A 22,828-nucleotide genomic window follows, 5' to 3' on the forward strand; every position below is an offset into this window, starting at 1 on the left:
TGGAATGTTATTTTCCCAGATAGTGATACACTGCTATGTTTGATGTCATCATTCTGAGTGGAACTCTCTTTTGTATAGGCCATTCCGGAATTGCGCAGGTAACTGGGGCGAGTTTCAAATTTGAACCAATCGATAAATTGACACCATCGTATGAAAGACAACATTGAGATTGTACGTCTGTCAAAATTGGTTCTTGTAGGTCGAACAGAGACCAAAGTTACGGACTTAAAAACTTAGTTTAAAATCCAATTTTGAGGCTGCGTCCCCCAAAACCATATAAAATCTTAAAAGAATTTATCAGATTTGGGACAAAAACTTGTTGGAAGGGAGGGGGGGGGGGGGGGAGGAGGTGAGGTTGACAGGCTTGTATGACTCCCTTGTACGTGGTCTGGTTTCCTTTTCCTTTGTCATATTTTGCTCTCTCGAGTACATATCTGAATGGACGCCTCTTTTAGGCTCTTCCAGTAAGATTTCATTTAGCAATGTTTTTTCTTCTATGAGACTTTAGATTTGGACCTTCATACTCTTGAGTGAGGTTTATTCTTCCAAGAAAATACTTCGTCTTGATATGTTTTTAGTTTCTTGGTGTTGATTTTCTCTGCAGCGGGCCAGGGTTTTCGTTTGACGCTGGAGGCCGGACATTTCGTCCGGTGGTTTCCTATTCCATGTCCAGGACTTTGATGCCAATATTTGAGGGGTTTGTTTTATTTTTATTTTATTTTTTTGTTATTATTATTTTATTATCAAAAATATTTTTATTTACTTTTTAAAGAGAATTTGAGTGAACTCCAGCCTTCCCTGGGAAACTGATTCTTGGGTTCAAGAAACACTGGAAACAGCATTTCTGAGTGTTCTATTTAATTTTTTTTTTTTGGGGGGGGGGGGGGGGGGCCACGGGGCATGCCCCCAGACCCCCCTAGTTAGCTGGCACCTCCGACGCCTGCAAGGTGCCTTGTGGCGCCGAAGTGTCACGTTCGGTGCTTTCAGAAATATGTCTACTACTTTCAAAACTCTCGAAAACCCTGTGTCTGTCCCGGGATCTTTTTGTTCTTGAGCGTCCGTTTTGGTTGTGCCTTATATCCGTGAGATAGCTGGCTTTCTTAAGGCTCGTTTACACAGAGCGATTTTATTGCGCGACAAGAGCTGTGATCGAACGGCGATTTTACGGCGACAGCAAATCGCGTGTGTGAACAGCCGGCGATTTCACTGCGATTTGTAGCGCGACAGATCGCAGCCTTCTCGCCGCAAATTTGAACATGCTCGAAATTTAGTGCAACTTTAATTTGCTGCGATTTTATCGCAGCTATGGTCGCGCGATAAAATCGCTCTGTGTAAACGAGCCTTTAAGGCTTTGTTTGCCTTGTCTTTTTTCTGCGTTTCTTAGCAGATCTTTATGCTGTTTGGAGGGGTTTTTCTGTTTGTGCGTTAATTTGTTTCGCTCATTCGTCTGAGACCCTTCTGACGTCTCCATCGTGTATTGGTTCGTGGCCATGTGGTAGGTTGGAGGTGTCTCAAATTTTAGGGATACTAAAAGGGGGTCCTAAAAATGTTTCGAGTAGCAAGTAGGGGTCCTCCCAATTGTTTAGATAGATGATAATTTGACATCAGGCGATGGAAGCGAGCCGATCGATAAAGCCTAAGGCTTGTTCACAACCTTCACTATTGCGTCGTTTTATGGATACATACCCTGAATAAAATACTGCATCTGAGGCTTGCGACCGCAGTAAGTAGCTGACCGTGTATTGCCAGCTGCTGATAGATTTCCTATTGTTTTGACGCAGCGATACCTAAAAGCCGTTAATTTCATGCCCGGTGATTGGTGTTTGTCACACTTTCTTCCGACTTAAAAAAGATCTCAGAGATCTCTCCCTCCCTCTCTTGGAGAGATTCCCCATTTTAGTAATTCTCCGTTCCCGATTTAGAACCAGCCCTTTTGGAACCAAAACAATCAAGATCGTAATAGTACACAATAATAATTATAACCAAGAACCAGACGACTAACAGAATTTTTTTTTTCAATTCATCATTAAAATTGCCAGATTTATTTCCTTGAATAAATCAATTTTATAACTAAGATCATTTTCAATTTAATTTACCAGAAAGCTAAGGTTACACTGCTGTAGCTAAAATAATATACTTGTAAACGCAAATGCTTTGACTAGCTGAAACTCGGTAGAAAACTCTTTTCCACAGGAAAATTAAGGACACCAAGTTGACAATATTGTTGGCCCAAACTATACACCTTACTTTCTTTATATACTTTTGTTTATTAGAAAGAGTAAAAATATTAAATAATGTTGAATATATGTCGTTCTGAACTTTTTTTTTGACTTAAGCAATTCTGTGATTGCATTTGACGTCAGGCGGCCATGTTGGTGAAAACTAGCAAAAAAGTCTTTTGGGAATTTGACTCTATTGTTATACAAAACTTGAGCTATATTATTTGTACTTTTTTGGCAGTATGACCGGCTTATTACGTGCTTGCAATCAAAGAATACGCAGCTGACATACCTACTGAATCTACATTTTTATAAAATAGCAGCAGAAAAGATTTTAACTAAATAATTATCGTCCGTCAATGGCTGCTCTTCATTCTTAGGAATGCCATGCATATTTTTCTAGAAAAATATTAAATACTATAAAGAGCTATTCTATAGCTTCTAAATAAATGTTTCTACATTAATTAATTAATTAATTAAACTTTTTCTTATCATGAAATTAGCTGAGGGCCCTATATACACCCACATTAAATTTGCCTCAATAGGAAGTATACATGTGGTCTTAATGATCCAAATCTCAACTAGTTAAATACTAAATAACATATCATACTAAATATTATTTGATGAACTCGACACACGATGAAAATAGTAACCAAGAAATGAATCGTTTTAATTGACAACATGAAATTCTGAACAGCAAAGCACAAGATAGATCGATTTCTGATAAGCTGCAATTTTAGTAGGGCAACAGCGAATAAAATCACTTGAAATGCGAATGGGTCCAGATTGCGCCCAATTCGCAGCCAATCACAAACAGAATGGCTCGCGCGTATTTAATTTTCCCGCGCTGAAAGCCGGGCCAGGCGCATTTGCCTCTAGTTGTGATTGGTGCGTTTGAAGCTCGATCTTTCTCGTTTCTAATTGGTTAAGTTTTTCAATTGCTAAGACTACGATCTAAAATGCGACACTCGACGAGAATCATCTCTTCCTATGACGCAATTAAAGGAGCAAATAAGTCTGACATGAAACGGGATCCTGTGCTCAGTGCATTTCACCTTAATTATTTGGTGCATAGCTTATCGTTTTTTTTTTGCTCTAAAAGATTCTGATATGATGATGTACTCTCATTCTCTTTCAAGGAAAGTCTTAAAATGAGAGATGTGATTTATACTTGGGAGTTCAAATAAGTATCGAGAATGGCAATGCGTGTTAGCGAAAACACTTCAGTGGCATTGCCGCCAATTTCGCCCTCATAGAGTCTTAAACTCTCTCTTGATTATTAAGTGTTTATTTAGAATTCTCTTTACGGTGCTAGCGTTCGTTGGCTGACGTACTGTAGTGTTAATGGGGCTAGGTCACGCAATTTTAGGCAATTTCAGCACTGATCGAATGGTCATAGAATTAACTAAAATATCAAAATAACTGTTCAAAACTATAGAAGATCTCTAACAAAACGCAGGGAAGCCAAGAAGCGACAAGGATGGACAAAACTGGAGAGGATTGAAATGAATTGAATTTGGGTAAATTTGAAAAACGTCGGCCCACCGTTTTTCAAAATTACACAAAGCTCGAAAATCATTCTCAGTTGTTATGTGGCCGTGATTTTGAAAATGAAAGACTCTTGCTCTGCCAATTTGACGTTTAGAGCTCATAATTAACAAAATTAAACAAAATTACCTAAAATAGCGTGACCTAGCCCCTTTAAGCATATCTTGTTAGATCAAGTAAACCCAACACTTTCGCTGATTGGGTATCGGCCAATCGTTTAGCTGCACATTCAACACGATCACCCCACACGTATTGGCCAAGACTGACCAATAGCGTTGCAACGCTTGGCGAACGTACTACCTCTTCAGAATCGCAATGACAAGATAACTGACGTCTACCCCTCCCCTCCCCTCCCAAACTGTTTTTCTTACGCCTACTATCTAAGCCTTCTTGAACGCGACTGAGCTAATAAGCTTCTACAGACTTTAGCAAGAAAGTCAAACAAATGTTCCGTTTAGAAATTTGACTAACCTCCAGTCGTCGCCAGATCCAGTAAATCTACTACTACTCTCCCATTTTTCATTTCCTTTTTACCTCGCAATAGAAGCTGGGGACATAAAAGCCCATAAAGGCAAAGGTACCCCTTATTTTACGCATAAATAAGGCTTCCGTATTCTTGCTTCATGGTTTCTATGACGAGCGCACCAGTGGATTTCAGGTCGTTTCAACACGATCACTTTTATACCTATAAGTTGAGAGGTGACTCACCCGAAACGAATTTCAGGACCTGGATTCCGAAATCCCGGGATTCGATTTCGTAATTCCGTATCCCAATATTCCTGATGAGAATGAAATACCTATGAGGCCAACTTCCAAACGAGATAATACGCGAATTCATGCTGGAGTCCAAGTGAGGCCATAAGTGCAACCGGCAGCGAAGACTCAAGTCAATTTGAGACTTACTTGCCGCCTTATCGTAAGTACGCATTCGAAACTAGACTTGAGGTCGTACCTCAGCTTCTCTGAAGATACCTCGTTTTTAAGGTTACAAAGTAAAGTACCCCAACTCAAACAAATCCCGTTCACATTCAAATCACAACTACAGAACACTTAAAGCACCCTTTCGGCCCTAGCATGAACAAAAATCAGAGGAACTGAGTCGACGTTTAGGGGAATAATTGACACTTTTCTTTGTTTGTTTGTTTTTTTTCTTTTCCTGAAACAAAATACTTGAATTATCCCGTTAAACTAGACTATTCTCTTTTGCTCTTGGACATTTCAAGCAATGAAGACATCCGCTTTTCCTGAAATTTATAATTACTGATATTCACGATAAATCCTGACTTAAAATAGTACAAAAATATCAAAACCGGTTTCCAATTAGTTTTCAAGATCCTGACATCTAAATATCTACAAAATTATTGTTTTCACTTTGTATCATGTTAAATACAGAATAACTTTTCCTTAATGAACACATTTAACTTTTGTTTTACTTCGAACTGTTACTTTCGGTATCCATATGATAAATAAGAATAACTATGCTTAACCAAAAAAATAAATCTTTCCCGTTGATTGACAGCATATGAATACAAAAGTTGGTTTTTCGCCTTAGCAAATATTGCACGTAAATATACATTCATTTCTTTAAAAAACTCAACATGCCGTACCTAAACGCAGCATTTCCTCAGTCTTCTAAATCATGTTTTGGTTCAGAGACTGTTAAATAACAATCTTTTTGACTTGATATCGCTATCTTGCTATCGCCCATTGCCTATTGAAGAAAAGAGCGACAATTTCTCCAGAAATGTTTGGGCCCCTGATTCTTTTAATGACACTTGACCCCTCCCCCAAATCCCACTCACCCACCCACCCACATACACACACTTCGTTTAATTTTTGACCTGCCGCTTTCTATTGCAACTTGTATTCTGCACAAAATAAATTCCTTAGGGCCAATTTACACGATACGATTTTGTCGCATGCGACAAGCTCACGACAGGCCTACGACATTACTTACGATTGTCGCAGCGTTTTAAAACATGTTTTAAAATGCTACGACATTTTTTCTGACGTACACAACAACCGTAAATCATGTCGTGGGCCTGTCGTAAGCCGATGTCGCATGCGACAAAATCGTACCGTGTAAATCGGCCCTTAGTGATGCAACCCCTTCCTAACAAAAATCGTGGATCCACCCCTGATACCGGTTTCCATCGTTTACGGAAATCGGCTAGACGCACGCGTTAAATTTTTTTAAAAAATCCCGGGGGAGCATGCCCCCCAGATCCCCTAGAAACGTTTTCATTGTTTTGGAAAACCGTACATGATTTATCCTAGATCCGTTCATGATATATTTAATCACATAGGACGGTCAGGCAGGGGTTTATTCAGCACAATGACTCCGTGGGCGGTTCTAAATTAAGTGACAGAAATCCAAACCCGAAATTAGTACTTTGTTAGTTTCGCCAATCACAATTGACGGCTATGATCAAACGAGCCATTCAATGCAAGACAAACACAGCCAGCGCAAAGCGAAGCGAATCACATGTCACAAACTCACATTGAGTTCGGTTTTGTCGCTGTCTGATTGGATAAAAGCGTGGCGTGTCGCGGGGATTTCAAGCCAATCACTTAGCGTCACAAGCTAAACAAAACAATGGCAAAAATGCTTGTAACACGCAATTGAAGACAGCACTATTTCATATATAAATTAATGTAAGCTAAATAAGCGTTGAATCTACCTTTTCTTCAAAAAACAGTAAAAATGCTATTTAACTGAATGCTCTACTCGACAAGTACAAAACACTGTTACCGTTGAAACACGAATCAGCTCTCTTAACGCATGCCCATTCCACCAGACATGAACGTCATCGTGTCTCCCTGTCCACTTGTAGACAATGTTGACTGCGTGTTGCTGTTGCTGGATACAGAGGTAACCGCTGGAGGCCAGGGATCTGCAGTGGGTCTCAACCCAGATGACATGGAAACCTGCGTCGAGTCAGGGTACTGCACTTGCTCTGAAGTGGATTGCCAGGACCGCTGGAAGCCTCCCATTTGTTGCTGAGGTGGCCAGAAGTCAGTTGGTGGCGAGCGCATTCCGTTGCCCGTGGGAGATGAGTAACGCCGCTGACCTCTAATGAGGAAACCTTGATGCTTTGGCGACCAGGGCTCAAAAGGTGAAGATGGAGGTCTAGGAAAGATATGTATTTAGTTTATTAGCTGACATAAGCGTTATAAGTAACGGCTTGAAGTTTACACTCATTGAGAAATTAAACTTAAAACGAAAAAAAAAAAAAAAAAGGTTTTTTTTATGTATGGTACGATTTGCCTCCGCGACTTCAGATAGATCTTAACCGAGTAAATGATTAAAAAGTTAAAAAGTCAGTTTATGCCGCACGACTTAATTAAACATCCACTCCTTCAGCTTAAGGAGGCTCAAACCAGTTTTAACTGTTTTCAACAAACCACTGCCTCACATTACGGCAACTTTATTGTACCATTTTAAACACCCATAATTGCTTAAAAAGCTACATTCTATAATGTGATATAATAGGTTACCATGGCAACAAAAGAGGCCTCTTATGACACCCGCCACTACGGTATTTCGGGCCAATTATCTTACTAGCCGTACCCAACAGTGTTTAGTTCAATGCAGCAAGTCTTCTTGTCTTCCTGTGCTGTCTGGTGTCCCTCAAGGAAGCATCTTCGGACCTTTGCTGTTTCTAGTGTACGTGAATGATGTAACCTTTGTAGTGGACAACAACATCGCGCTGTTTGCTGACGACTCAAAATGCTCAAAGGTGATGAACAGTTCACAGGATGCTCAGACAATTCAAGATGATCTCCACAGCCTTACTCAGTGGAGTAAAAAATGTTACTTATTTTATTATTATTTTTATTTACTTTGAAGAGAGATTCAGCATCATTAGCCTGCTAATGTTCTTATTCCCCACCATTTCACAGAAAGAGGTGATCGCTAGCAAAACTGGAATAGTTTAGAAATTTTGGGTTATGAAAAAGAAAGGATTTCTTTACCCATAATTCTGCAAACCACGCGTACTGTCGTCTAAAGGTTTATCGGGTAATCCCGTGGGTCGCGGTCCCTGTCGCCGACCACCCAGGCTACCCATTCCAAAAGTGGCTCGAGTATCCAATTGACCTTCTCCTGGAATCTCCTCGGACGAACTGGAGCCCGAACGCACAGAAGAGAGACTGCCGGCCGAGGAAAGCCTACCGGGGGACTGGTTGGAGCCATAAAAGTTGTCCCATGGTTGACCAGGGTTTTGGCTTCGTTTCCAGTCCTCGGACATTTGCCGACCATATCGACCGTAACTGCCCTGAAATGACAGATGAATTCTATTTAAAGACGGAAGAGTAAATAACCGATGATATTTCTACCGAATGGCCCTCCACAAATTAAATAAAATCAACCAAACCATATCATCAAATGTTGCTTTTGGGAAAAATCGAAAACAGAGGAACCTGGAGTCTTAACCTCTTGCAGCAAGGCCAAGAAGCAGCAAACTCTGTCCACATGTGGCGTCATCCAGAATCTGAATGCGTGCCAAATGGATGGGAGGCTAGTGTTTCTACGGCACGAGCCATCCCTGCTAAAGTACGGGTTTTTACACGAGACCGGAACAAACTCAGCATGAACTTCTACCGGTATGAAACTTTTGCAGCCGTTTACCTGAAACCGGGACGAAATGCTTTGTGCCTGGTTACGAGACGAAGTGATATCCTTTGTGTAATAAATATATCGCTGACAAAAAGACAAACAGGCTTAAAATTTGTGGTCTCTTGGTCTGAGATTCGTTGTCACTTACATGAAAACGGTAGGAACTCCGAACGGTACGAGAGTTTCTCGTCTCGGTCCAGCAACCGAGGCGAAGCCAAACTGGTGGGAGTTCATTGTCAGGCCGGTCTCATTGTAAACGCAAAAAAGCAGTGTACGGAGGCAAATACGAACTCTTGCCAGTCGAAGTTCGCCCCGGTCTCATGTTAATACCCCCTTTTAGACCCTTACGAACTCTGGTTGAAGGACAAAAAAAAAAATTAATAAATAAATAAATATAAAAGAAACGATTTAAGGCCATAGATACAATACTATAAGAATGGAAGGCACTCCATCAGATACTTGGGCCCATTGTCATGGTCCAAGTTGTCAAGCTCTGAGAGAAGTGCACCAACTCTGTAAAACTTCCAACGAATGATAAATTGTACAGATATATCTGCATTTGTCAACAGAGGCTATGCCTCTTGCTATTATGTAATACCTGATATGATATGTGAATTTTCATGTGATGAATGTTTTGAATTTTACATGATTAAAGTGATATGAATTGTAATCATTCTTAGGAACTTTAGATTCTTAAGTCATAATTATGATAATTTTATGTTATTTAAGCTAGCTTTGTTTTAGTGTCCCCAATTACTACTGTAATGTCCTAACTGGGGACAACTTCAGAATCGGTACAAAAATCGTTACAACTTCAGATCGGTCTCCACATAAATGTTTGTTTCTGTTTACAGAAAAGTCATCTGATGCCGGTTTCTCTCATTCCGGTTGCTGAACCAACACGAATGACTCGGACCCGCGATCTGAAGTCGGACCATATAAACACGAACTGATTTGAGAACGGTCGCAGAAAAGTCGAGATCATTGTTTTGAGAATGCGCAAGATGGCGGATAACAAGAAAGAGTCCAAAGGGACCGCCCACAAGTCTAGTGCTGGGATCATGTAAACTTAATCGTACCGGCCTGAGTCATACCAGTCAGAGTAGTCAGGCCTAGAATGTTGAAGAGGATGACTGAAAACAGGTATTAAAAAAAAAAAAAAACCGCGGAGCTGTTACCCGGTAGGCACGCTTCAATACTCATTTCTTATGCCGCCTATCTATTTGCCTTGCTGGTCACCCTACTTTCTCCTCACCTGCTGGTACTGCCACGGTTTCCCGGTTCCATCTCCATGCTTTCCGGGACCAGTTTTTTTGCCCTCGGGAAGAGGTCCAGCAGGGAACTTTGAATGAGCATTGCCTTGAAGCAACGTCTCATTAATGTACTGGGGGGCCGTATTTCCGTACAGTCTGCTGAGATTGTTTCCATGGGGAGGTCCCTGAATATCGTACACTGCAGTGGCGGCGGCGGCGGCGGAACTGCTGCCACCATCTTGTTTGAACCTTTGCTGCAAGAAGTAGATGTGTTCTCGGTACTTGTACACCTGAAAAGAAATAAATGCGAATTTGACGGTACAGGCGGTTTTAATTGAGTGCACAGTCACATCACTGTGTTTTCAATTGTTGTGAATTGCTTCACAACTTGAGAAAATCGAAGGAAAAAAATCAAATACAGAAATAGAGATACATATCTACAAGAATAAATATAAAATGAATAGAAGGAAGCAAAAAGAGATAAAATGTATGTACTTGTAAATTGATCTCACCAACCATTGAATGTCAAGGCCAGAAATGTACATTAAGAATATAACTAATGAAAGTAAGCCTCTTTAAATCGAAATGTCTTTAGCAGTTTCTTGAAAGTGTTGATGTTCGTGCATGTCTTCCGTTCTTTTGGTAACGTATTCCATAGTTTAGGTCCCCCATAGCCCAATGATCTTCCTCCAAAGGACTTCTGCTTGATAGCGGGGATCACAAAAGCATTAGGGAGCTTTAGCAACTACAACAGCGACGGCAAATACAATGTCGAAAATTGGCATATTTAGCGGCAAAAACAATAGCTTTGCACGCCCTGCACGTGCGTTTTTCATTTTTATCCATTTCTTTGCCGTCGTCGTTTCATTCTTGAGGGACTACCACATCATTATCGTGTTAAAATGCCTGCAACTGTAAATTGTAGCATTGTTATCTGTGTCTCTAGAGATTTGTTGCAAACCAGCTGTTAGAACTTTGTAGTGAATACGTTGACGTATAGACAGCCAGTGAAGTTGTTTAAGAACTGATCTTATGTGTTTATTTGACACGTTGAGAGATCTAGATGACGCGTGCAGAGAGATTCTGTCCTCTATAGTTAAGTGCTTTAGCGTTAACTCTGGCAGACCATAGAGAACTGCATTGCAATAATCATTTTTGGGAGTAATCATTGTGTGAACCATCGCCTTGGCTGCAGCCTCATCAATACAGCGTCTGATCTTGAACATATTTTTCAGAGTGTAGAAGCATTTCTTTGCGGCATTGCGTACATGTTGTTTTAAGGGTTTAATAAGTCACTGACAAAGTCTACACCCAGAAAGCAAACATTGGTGAGATTAAATTCCTTGCTACCAACAGTGAGAAATTGTAGGTCCATTGGAGTACGGGTCGTCGAGGTCCATCTACTGCCATTATTTCAGTTTCTCTGCATGTCGACGTCGTTTAACTTCAACATCACGTTGGTTGCCATCCACTGTTTGATCTCAACAAGAAAATTTTTTATTTTATACTTGGTCATAGAAACAATGACGGTTTTTCATCCCTACGCGTCGTTATTGTCTTAAAATAAAAGAAAAGTTAGGTCAAGTTTCAAGTTAGCAGGGGCACCCAACGAGAATATAGTTCAAAACCACCTAAACATAGCATTGTCAAACGTATTTTAGTATTTAAACGGTAGATATAGGCATATTTTTATTCACTAATTTTTTTCATCTGTTCGCATTATCTAGCTGAAAGTTATCTTTCCGAAATTACCTTTTCGAAATTTTCAGCCAGAAAAAAAAGGCTCTCGAAAATTCTAGGTGACCTTTTTAGGGTAGAAATCCGTTATGAGCAATTATACCATTTTTTAGATGTTCAAAAATCCTAGGACAGGCAGGCAAGCAAGAAATTTTACAACAAACGTTCCAAAAATTCTAGACCTCAAATCGTCTTCCAGACAGATGTTTTCCGAAAATTGACGTTGGGTGCCCCTGAGTTAGGTCAAGTTTATTAAAAAATCAATATCAAATTAATATATACAGGACAACGCTAGTCAGCAAATAGCTAAAGCTAGTCTAAGCGGGTCTACTATGTTTACAGAGTAAATCTGAGTGTGAGTATTACATAAGTAAAGTGATAAAATAAATATATATGCACATTGAATACTAGGTAATAAAGACTAATAATAAATAAATAAATAAATAAATAAATAAGGGAAATAAATAAAATTTTGGAGTTGTAAGCTTCTGCTTATGGCCTCCTTTTACAGCGCAGTTCAATATCTTAACTTTTCAAAATAAAACACGTTGAAGCACTTAAAAGACTGACTTCACCAAAAGCTGTATACCTGTTCTTGCAAAGAGGAGATTCTAGATTGTGCATTCTCCAGGTCTCGCTTCAGTTTGTCTTTTAGCGAAAGTACCCGTTCTTTTTCCTTTCTCTCATTAAGAACTCGTCGCGGTATGTTTTCATTCTGAGTCATAAGAAAGAAAAACAGTTACAATTAGTTTGCGCCCAGAGGAACCTTTGTTGAAATTCCAGAAAGGTTTTCCTTCCCGAAAAAAAAAAAGATAAAAAAAACTAAAAATGTTTTCAAGAGAAGAAAGAAAAAGATAGTCCAAGGTTCTTTGCAAATGAAGAATCTTCACCACCCTTATTGGGGAGAATAGATAGCTTTGAAAAATATATATTAAAATGTAAATCGCACCTGCATAGATTGGCAGAGCTATCGATTTCGTTCATTAAGCATGCAGATTGTGTACTAGCGCGACAATGAAGGCCTGGTTTTCACTAGCGACGTAGTCACAAGCGTAAGTAGTATATGCTAAGTGTAACGCACGTCGACATAAGCATCAAAATTTACCACGGTATCCGCAATTTTGTTCAAATGCTCAAACGCAGGGAATCTGGAACGAGTTCTTTCATTGGCCGGACGTTGCAAATTTCCTTGTGCTTATGCTGTGTTTCGCTTTCACACAACCGCAAGCGAACGCAGGCATAAGCGTACGCATAAGGAAAAATGCGCTTATGCTTGCGCTAACCCCGTTTTCACGGTGAAATAAGCGCTCTTATGCTTGTAATTGTGCTTGCGTCGCTTGTGAAAACCAGGCTTTAATTGTCGCGGCTGTACTTAGGTTTTCCCGCAGCAAATGCGCACATTAAAATATGTCGATTAAGACAAAGGCCTTCACAGTACGGGTTAACCACTCAATCCAGATACGAAGAGACAAACTTCTGCCACACTAATTTTTCATTTTGCTTCCTAGATTGTCAGTGCGTTTGGAATCAAGTCTCAACTGTTTTTTTCTCCTCGTAGAGTGACGGAACACCCAACGTCATAGCTCAGTTGGTTAGAGCGTCGCACCGGAATCGCGAGGTCACGGGTTCAAACCCCGTTGAAGTACTGAATTTTTCCAGGCTTCTCTACGCAATTGTAAAATTGCGTTCATAACTGCGAAGATCATAGCTTCACTTGATTTCATATCCGCAGTTCACATATGATCATTTCATATACCATTTCATCATTGATTCATTCCTCACGGGACCATTTGAACCCAAAATGACCCGCTCCCAACGTCAGTGGCTTCATAGGCTCAGTTGGTTAGAGCGTCGCACCGGAATCGGGAGGTCACGGGTTCAAACCCCGTTGAAGTCCGGAATTTTTCAGCCTTCTCTACACAATTGTAAAAATTGCGTTCATAACTGCGAAGATCATAGCTTCACTTAAAGGATTTATATTTTGGGTTTTCCCTATTCCTCTCAAATATGAGTAAACTAGAATCCTTCACCTGTCTCTGAAGTTTAATAACTTGCTCTATGCTTGGCAAGCCGTTTTTTCATGGATCAGTTTCTTAAAAGTCTTTTAAAGTCATCGATTTGGTCCTCTTGATCGCAGTGATAACGGCAAATTCTTCACTTTTTACCTGTTGGCGAGGAAAGACGAGAGTATCATCACACTCGCATGATTGTCATGTTGAGGTAAATTTTGAGCAATAAGACGTACGTTCGCCGCCAAAAGTTGTTACATCATCATCAAGATAGATAGACGATTTATTGATAAAATTCGTACATGGCAGCCCGCAGGCTGAACTGCTTACTAACCTTAAAACTTACATCATATCATCATCATCGGAAGAATCATCTTCATTGTGTACGTCATCACACCTGCCCCGTTTGTGAGGCGCAATAGACCTTTGTAACCGATACGGAGGCCCTTTGATTTCTTATGGATGCTCATATCAGAATTTGCCCCCTGAGGATCCCATAATTTCTTTTGAAACAATAGAAATCTAAATGCCACCGTGGCTGCAAAAAGGTCTTTTTCCAAGCACTTTTTAATTTTGCAGCAATTTTAAATTCCAAGGACTCCAATGGACTTTTTCACTCTTTGAGAAAAAAGTTGAGCTCTTTTAAATTAGATATTTTGGACAGCGTTTGACCTCTTCCTTCTCATTTTGGTCAAGTTTAGAGCAAGATTTTGTCTTGTCGAGCGAGAACAGTTTTCCATCGCAAACGGCGAGATTGGTTTAAATGAAGCCGAAACAAAACCTACTACGAAAAATGCGTCACTGATTCCGAGTGGTGGCATTTGATGTAAAGACAAGTGGACACTCGCTATGTCAGGGTACGGGTCAAAAAATGTATGAATTTGTATCTCTACCGATCTTTTTTAGTGTTTCTGATACTGGGTATAACGGGAGGGGCAAGTATTCGTTAGTAAGAAAATAAATTATAGCATTATGAAGTATGCTCCGAAGGGACTTAGTTCAATTTTTTAGGGCAAGTCTTTTGAGCACTAACTTGTGAATTTTTGAAGGGGGAAATTTTTTTTGTTTTGTTAATGTGAGGCAATAAGGATGCGAGGGAAACACTTTTTGGCCATTTTTAAAGGCACTTTATTGTCGCTAGCGCAGCGTAAGACAGAGCCTAAAGTGCTCTTCATTAAGTCATCTCTGGGGCCTCAATTTAATAATGCATTAGTCGTGGGGCAAGGTATTTTCACCAAAGGGTCGTAAAATCAATTGAACGAAGTCAACCTACATAGCAAAGACGTTGCAATGTTCTTAGGGAGCAAGGCTTGCAGCAAGTTGCCTCAAGGCAGTTCACTGTCGAGGCATGGAAGCGAGCTCTTCTTGCTGTGTTTCTCTTTGCTTACATCATCATGCGGCCCGGTACAATACGTTGATCGAATACCTATTGGCTTTATGTGTTTGGTCGTTTATTTGTCTGGTACTGACTGATAGCATTCATTGTAGGCTGTCGCTTTTCCTGTTGTTAGTTTTGTTTATTTGAGCAGCAAAGGGGGCTATTACTCGCGTCTTTGTTATGGCTTATCTCTGTAATATCCGTTAAGGCTCTTTTCCATACTGAGGAATAAATCGTAGTAGGCGGGTGTTGAATATTGCGTTTAGAAAGAGATTAAGTGATCTGCGGACGAAATGCATCAGTGGCCACTTTTTTCAGGGGCGCACTTTTTCAGGGGGCAAAATGAGAACAACCGATTACCCAATCACCGCTGCCACAACAACATACATTTTTTCCTAAGGGGCTTTTGAGGTTAAGTGTGTTTGCCATCTAATTCATGATTGGGTTAATAAATGCTTAGCCATTTCTTTTTAATTTTTCGTTCGCGCAAATGATTCGTTTGTTCCTCGGATCTCTTTTGTTTCTGATGAGACCTCGTTTGTTGTTAGTAGCTTTTTTTTTTTTTTCTCCTTTGTAACGCTGCTTTCGCTGCTTTCGTCATCCACATGTGCCGAACCAATACCTATTTGGTTCGACCCAAATGATTAAGTCACACGTCGAACTTCTAATGTGGCGAACCTAATTCTTGGAGTAAACAAATACCATTTTCAATGGTTAAAAAGGGAATGAACTGGTGAAAGAGGTTTGAAACGACTCATTTCCATTCCATCCCACTAGTTTTGCTTCAGTACACTGTGTTTTTTTTTTATTCAAGGAAATTGCATTCATATTGAGATGCTCACAACAAACGCGTACACAGTGAACTGTGCATTTTCTCTCTTCTTTTTTTTTGTTGCTGAGAATTTTTCCTTGTCGTTTGGACAGGACTACTGGAGTGCTGGTTAAATTCCTTGCTTACCAACAGTGAGAAATTGTAGGGGCTCCATTGTGAGTACAGGGTCGTCGAGTCCATCTACTGCCATTATTTTCAGTTTCCTCTGCATGTCGACGTCGTTTAACTTCAACATCACGTTGGTGCCATCCACTGTTTGATCTCAACACAGAACACTTTTTTATTTTTATACTTGGTCCATAGAAACAATGACGGTTTTTCATCCCGACGCGTCGTTATGTGTCTTAAATAACAAACAACGTTAGGTCAAGTTTCAAGTTAGCAGGGGAACCCCAACGAGAATAGTTCAAAACCACCTAAACATAGCATTGTCAAACGTATTTTAGTATTTAAACGGTAGATATAGGCATATTTTTATTCACTAATTTTTTTCATCTGTTCGCATTATCTAGCTGAAAGTTATCTTTCCGAAATTACCTTTTCGAAATTTTCAGCCAGAAAAAAAAGGCTCTCGAAAATTCTAGGTGACCTTTTTAGGGTAGAAATCCGTTATGAGCCAATTATACCATTTTTAGATGTTCAAAAATCCTAGGACAGGCAGGCAAGCAAGAAATTTTACAACAAACGTTTCCAAAAATTCTAGACCTCAAATCGTCTTCCAGACACTGTTTTCCGAAAATTGACGTTGGGTGCCCCTGATTTAGGTCAAGTTTATTAAAAAATCAATATCAAATTAATATATACAGGACAACGCTAGTCCGCAAATAGCTAAAGCTAGTCTAAGCGGGTCTACTATGTTTACAGAGTAAATCTGAGTGTGAGTATTACATAAGTAAAGTGATAAAATAAATATATAATGCACATTGAATACTAGGTAATAAAGACTAATAATAAATAAATAAATAATAAATAAATAAATAAGGGAAATAAATAAAATTTTGGAGTTGTAAGCTTCTGCTTATGGCTCCTTGTACAGCGCAGTTCAATATCTTAACTTTTCAAAATAAAACACGTTGAAGCACTTAAAAGACTGACTTCACCAAAAGCTGTATACCTGTTCTTGCAAAGAGGAGATTCTAGATTGTGCATTCTCCAGGTCTCGCTTCAGTTTGTCTTTTAGCGAAAGTACCCGTCTTTTTCCTTTCTCTCATTTAAGAACTCGTCGCGGTATGTTTCATTCTGAGTCATAAGAAAGAAAAACAGTTACAATTAGTTTGCGCCCAGAGGAACCTTTGTTGAAATTCCAGAAAGGTTTTCCTTCCCGAAAAAAAAAAAAGATAAAAAAAACTAAAAATGTTTTCAAGAGAAGAAAGAAAAAGATAGTCCAAGGTTCTTTGCAAATGAAGAATCTTCACCACCCTTATTGGGGAGAATAGATAGCTTTGAAAAAATATATATTAAAATGTAAATCGCACCTGCAGAGATTGGCAGAGCTATCGATTTCGTTCATTAAGCATGCAGATTGTGTACTAGCGCGACAATGAAGGCCTGGTTTTCACTAGCGACGTAGGCACAAGCGTAAGTAGTATATGCTAAGTGTAAACGCACGTCGACATAAGCATCAAAATTTACCACGGTATCCGCAATTTTGTTCAAATGCTCAAACGCAGGGAATCTGGAACGAGTTCTTTCATTGGCCGGACGTTGCAAATTTCCTTGTGCTTATGCTGTGTTTCGCTTTCACACAACGCAAGCGAACGCAGGCATAAGCGTACGCATAAGGAAAAATGCGCTTATGCTTGCGCTAACCCCGTTTTCACGGTGAAATAAGCGCTCTTATGCTTGTAATTGTGCTTGCGTCGCTTGTGAAAACCAGGCTTTAATTGTCGCGGCTGTACTTAGGTTTTCCCGCAGCAAATGCGCACATTAAAATATGTCGATTAAGACAAAGGCCATTCACAGTACGGGTTACCACTCAATCCAGATACGAAGAGACAAAACTTCTGCCACACTACATTTTTCATTTTGCTTCCTAGATTGTCAGTGCGTTTGGAATCAAGTCTCAACTGTTTTTTCTCCTCGTAGAGTGACGGGAACACCCAACGTCATAGCTCAGTTGGTTAGAGCGTCGCACCGGAATCGCGAGGTCACGGGTTCAAACCCCGTTGAAGTCCTGAATTTTTCCAGGCTTCTCTACGCAATTGTAAAAATTGCGTTCATAACTGCGAAGATCATAGCTTCACTTGATTTCATATCCGCAGTTCACATATGATTCATTTCATATACCATTTCATCATTGATTCATTCCTCACGGGACCATTTGAACCCACAAATGACCCGCTCCCAACGTCAGTGGCTTCATAGCTCAGTTGGTTAGAGCGTCGCACCGGAATCGGGAGGTCACGGGTTCAAACCCCGTTGAAGTCCTGAATTTTTCAGGCTTCTCTACACAATTGTAAAAATTGCGTTCATAACTGCGAAGATCATAGCTTCACTTAAAGGATTTATATTTTGGGTTTTCCCTATTCCTCTCAAATATGAGTAAACTAGAATCCTTCACCTGTCTCTGAAGTGTAATAACTTGCTCTATGCTTGGCAAGCCGTTTTCATGGATCAGTTTCTTAAGTCTTTTAAAGTCATCGATTTGGTCCTCTTGATCGCAGTGATAACGGGCAAATTCTTCACTTTTTACCTGTTGGCGAGGAAAGGAGAGAGTATCAGCACACTCGCATGATTGTCATGTTGAGGTAAATTTTTGAGCAATAAGACGTACGTTCGCCGCCAAAAGTTACATCATCATCAAAGATAGATAGACGATTTATTGATAAAATTCGTACATGGCAGCCCGCAGGCTGAACTGCCTACTAACATTAAAACTTACATCATCATCATCATCGGAATAATCATCTTCATTGTGTACGTCATCACACCTGCCCCGTTTGTGAGGCGCAATAGACCTTTGTTACCGATACGGAGGCCATTTTGATTTCTTATGGATCCTCATATCAGAATTTGCCCCCTGAGGATCCCATAATTTCTTTTGAAACAATAGAAATCTAAATGGCCACCGTGGCTGCAAAAAGGTCTTTTTCCAAGCACTTTTTCAATTTTGCAGCAATTTTAAATTCCAAGGACTCCAATGGACTTTTTCACTCTTTGAGAAAAAAGTTGAGCTCTTTTAAATTAGATATTTTGGACAGCGTTTGACCTCTTCCTTCTCATTTTGGTCAAGTTTAGAGCAAGATTTTGTCTTCGAGAACAGTTTTCATCAAACCGAGATTGTTTAAATGAAGACACAAGAAACTACTCGAAAAATGCGCCTGATTCAGAGTTGCATTTGATGTAAAGCAAGTTGACACCATGTCAGTCCAAAAAATGTATGAATTTGTATCTCTACGATCATTTCTGATAACGGGAGGCAAATTCTTTGGTAAGAAATAAATATACTTATGAAGATCTCCAAGGGAATGTTCAATTTTTTAGCAACTTTTGAGCACTACTTGTGAATTTTGAGAATTTTTTTTTTTTTAATGAGCATAATTCGAGCACTTTTGGCCATTTTGAAACACTTTTTCCTAGCGCACGTAAGACAGGCCTAAACGTCTTCATTAACATCTTCTCAATTTAAAAATCTTACCGTGCAAGGTATTTTCACCAAAGGGTCGTAAAATCAATTGAACGAAGTCAACCTACTTGCAAAGACTTCATGTTCTTGGACAAGCTTTCCACATGTTGCCTCAAGGAGTTCTGTTCAGCAATGGAAGCGAGCTTTTCTTGTGTTTCTCTTTCTAACATCTCATGCGCCCGGTACAATACTTGATCAAACTCTTGCTTTTGTGTTTGTTCGTTTGTCTGGTACTGACTGATAGCTTCTTGTAGCTGTCGCTTTTCCTGTTGTAGTTTGTTTATTTGAGCGCGAAGGGCATTCTCCTCTTTGTTATGGCTATCCTGTAATTCCCTTAAGCTCTTTTCCAACTGAGGAAAAATCGTAGAGCGGTTTGAAATTGCGTTTAGAAAGAGATTAAGTGATTGCGACGAAATCACAGGCCACTTTTTTCAGGGGCCACTTTTTCAGCAAATGAGAAACAACCATACCCAATCACCGCTGCCACACACATACATTTTTCCTAAGCTTTGAGGTTAATTGTGTTTGCCTCTAATTCTGATTGGTTAATCGTGCCATTTCTTTTTGTTAGGATTGGTCAGAGCAAGAGTCCATCATCCAAGAGAAATATCCACCCAAATTGGCCTAGTTCCCATCGGCGTCAGAAAAGTGTCTAGTTTTCAACTAAGTTTTGTGGGAAAATAAACAATTCTCGGTTTTCACATGACGTCACGACCGCCATGTTGGTGCCCTAAACAAAGAAAAGGCGGCCATGTTGCCCCGACCAAATCCTCCGGGAATTTAACTCTATTATTATGCAAATGCTTCCTTTTGTTTTCGTCGAAAAACATGGCTGTTGATCACGTGAGTGAAAACCAGCAATAGACCAAGTCGGCTTACTCAATGTTGTACTCAATTCAAACCCTTTGGGAATAAAAAGTTTTGTTCCAGGTGTTTCCATATCATTGCAATGTGAATGCAAATTACAATGCAAATACAATACACAAAGAATTTTAACCCCAGGAGACTTGAATTGGGTATAACATTGAGTTAGCCGATTTGGGTCCTCTTCGCATAATCCCGGTCGACCGGGCTGGCTCGGTTACCGTGATGGAATTGGTTTCTGTTCATATGGGTTAGGAGTACCCAAGTAACTACCTCTCGTAACAGTAAAGGCCAAACAAAATCAACCCACGTATGACGCCGAGTTTCGCCGGGAATCCAACCCGGATCACATTATAAGAAGGAAAGGTATGATATGATAATTATGACAACTTTAGATATAAACAGGAGACTCATCAGACAACAGCTAAAAAGAAAGATCTGCAAAAGCTGTAATCAAAATTCTTGGGACACCCGCAATGCAGAAAATATGCTCCCTGTAGTTTTTTGTTTCATTGTTTGTTTGTTTGTGTGTTTTTTCAGATAACATACCAGGGCCGTAGCGAGAAGAAATATATGACTGAGGCAATGTCCGTGGTTTAATTCTCTTCGTAGGCATTTTAAGTGTTTATGATGAGTGGCGAGTACAGTAAGGGGCCCAATTCTCGGCCACGCCCAGTTCTCGGCCATTTTTTGTTCAACGTTTATTTTTTGCGCCACAAATGAATCTGAATAAAACGCAATTGCTTCCAAAGGTAGCTTGATTCCTTGCCTGTTGTCCTGCCGAGTTTTGAGTTTACAGCTACTATATACTGTGAGCAAGTCGAGGTGACACGAAGGAAGGTGAATTTGGTTTCCACGAAAACGTGTTTGCTTACGGCTACTCGAATTACATATCCGTATAGGAGACCCAAATGAGCCAATTCTTGGCATAAAGAACGTAGAGTGATAACGCTTTCAGTTAAATATAAACTTTTCCTGGCCTATTTTATTCTTTGACCTAAATTCACTCCTCAATATTTCCTTGGTACTTTTGCGTATTTGCCTATTCTCGGCCACCCTGCTCGCCGTCGACAACACTAAATTAAAAAGCGCTCATAGTTTTGTATGGAGTTTTCTTGTCAAACCATTTGTAAAAGTAAAGGTGTAATGGGGTGGCATGTTCTGACAGTAGATAAGAATTGAAACTATGAGTTCTGACTTACCGGACCCCGTTTTGAAATACCGAACTCTAACCCATGGAGCAATTAAGAGAAAAACTAGGTGTGCAGAAAACTTCCTTTTCTAACACGAGACAAAGCTCGTTAAGGATACTTTGTAGTCGAAATATCACACACAAGCCTTATTAGTGACTTAACAACAAAAATTGGTGATAAAGCGTTGTTTATTCTGAGGAATCGAGGGCACTCTTTTGTGGCCGAGAACTGGGCCGCGCTGGCCGATAACTGGGCCCACGAACGACGCATCCATTTTCGTTATTACTCGGGAGAAAACAAGGTTGAGCAGTCGATAGCTTCACATGTGTAAACTGAATGCTGAAGCTACATGTAGTTGTCTTTGAAATTTCAAGTTCTTACGGCTATTCCAAGGTAAGAAATACAAGTTTACGTTTTTTGTGGCCGAGAACTGGGGCCCATACTGTACATTTGAAAGACAACACTGGAATCAGGCTTTATTTTAAAATTTCACGAAAAAAATGACTGAGGCAAGTGCCTCGCTTTGCCTCATACTGGCTACGGCCCTGCATACAATGCGGCAGGTACAAAACACAAGTCACAGGTCATTTGTTTTACCAATACAGAAACACTATCGTAAACATTCATAAAAGCTAAACATAAGCCTAAAAACGTTTGCTTGGGCGTAATTAGGCCTAAGGTTAGCTTTTACGAATGTTTAGGATACTCTCTGTATTGGTAAAACAATGACCTGTGACCTGTGTTTTGTACCTGCCGCATTGTATATTGGACGGAGAAGGGGAAACTGCATAAACGAGTTTGAAATAAGGCACTGCGTTTGGAAGTAACAGTGGAATCATCGATAATTACAAGTTTTGCATGACTGTCCTACGGAATTTTGACTACGATTGTAGAAACAAAATCTTGATAAAAATCATGAGGATCGCATGTTCATACATTTAAAGCGGCACTACGTTGCAACAATTACCTGAGACTTTTCCGTAAAAACTTTGCCCAAATCTTCTTTGACCAGCTTTAACTCTCCCTCCACGCTTTCAAACTTGGCCCTCGAAACTTGCTCTTCACTTGAGCAAATAATTCCGCTGCTATTCAGAACTGCCTTATCAGCACCTCCTTCGTTTTGCACGTTCTTCACTTGTTCCAAAGTGCCGGCCGATTCATTAGGGCTACCATAGCCGTTCAAATCTTCAGTACCCACTTTGGAGCTGATGCAATTCAATCTGCTGTTATTCATGTCTGTAGCCGAGTCTCTTGAAGCTTTGTCTTCTTTCATAACATCAAGTTTCTGAACGAACGATAAACATAACACATCTTCGGTTTTAAATGCTCTCAATAGTGTCTTTGTATTGCAAAACCAACGGGCTATTTAAAACCAAGTGAAATTTTACCGCAATATTAATGCGTTTTACCAGTGATAATGTAAACACCAAGAAGTTGGAGTCCACGACATTTGGTTATCTGTACGAATCGGTCACGCTCTGCGCATGCGGCACGTGCCTTTAATATTTCAGCTTTTCTCAGGCTGCTAATTATAACGTGAAATGACCGATGT

The 22,828-nt window shown here is 40.0% G+C and overlaps 1 protein-coding gene across 1 annotated transcript in view; it reads right to left on the reverse strand.

Annotated features, from left to right (window-relative positions):
* Positions 1-2,006: 2,006 nt before the first annotated feature.
* Positions 2,007-22,828, reverse strand: part of LOC138002736 (uncharacterized) — a 34,666-nt gene continuing 13,844 nt past the window's right edge. Inside the window, exons 3-10 of the mRNA XM_068848719.1 lie at positions 22,244-22,561; positions 19,288-19,569; positions 18,155-18,286; positions 16,784-16,833; positions 11,965-12,055; positions 9,641-9,928; positions 7,743-8,044; positions 2,007-6,897 (exon numbers count right to left, since the gene is read on the reverse strand). Of these exons, the coding sequence (XP_068704820.1) occupies positions 6,543-6,897; positions 7,743-8,044; positions 9,641-9,928; positions 11,965-12,055; positions 16,784-16,833; positions 18,155-18,286; positions 19,288-19,569; positions 22,244-22,561 (1,818 nt within the window). The 3' untranslated portion in view covers positions 2,007-6,542. The remainder of the gene's footprint in view (positions 6,898-7,742; positions 8,045-9,640; positions 9,929-11,964; positions 12,056-16,783; positions 16,834-18,154; positions 18,287-19,287; positions 19,570-22,243; positions 22,562-22,828) is intronic.

This window comes from Montipora foliosa, chromosome 5 (genome assembly GCF_036669935.1).
Source record: "Montipora foliosa isolate CH-2021 chromosome 5, ASM3666993v2, whole genome shotgun sequence".
NCBI classification, from domain to species: domain Eukaryota; kingdom Metazoa; phylum Cnidaria; class Anthozoa; order Scleractinia; family Acroporidae; genus Montipora; species Montipora foliosa.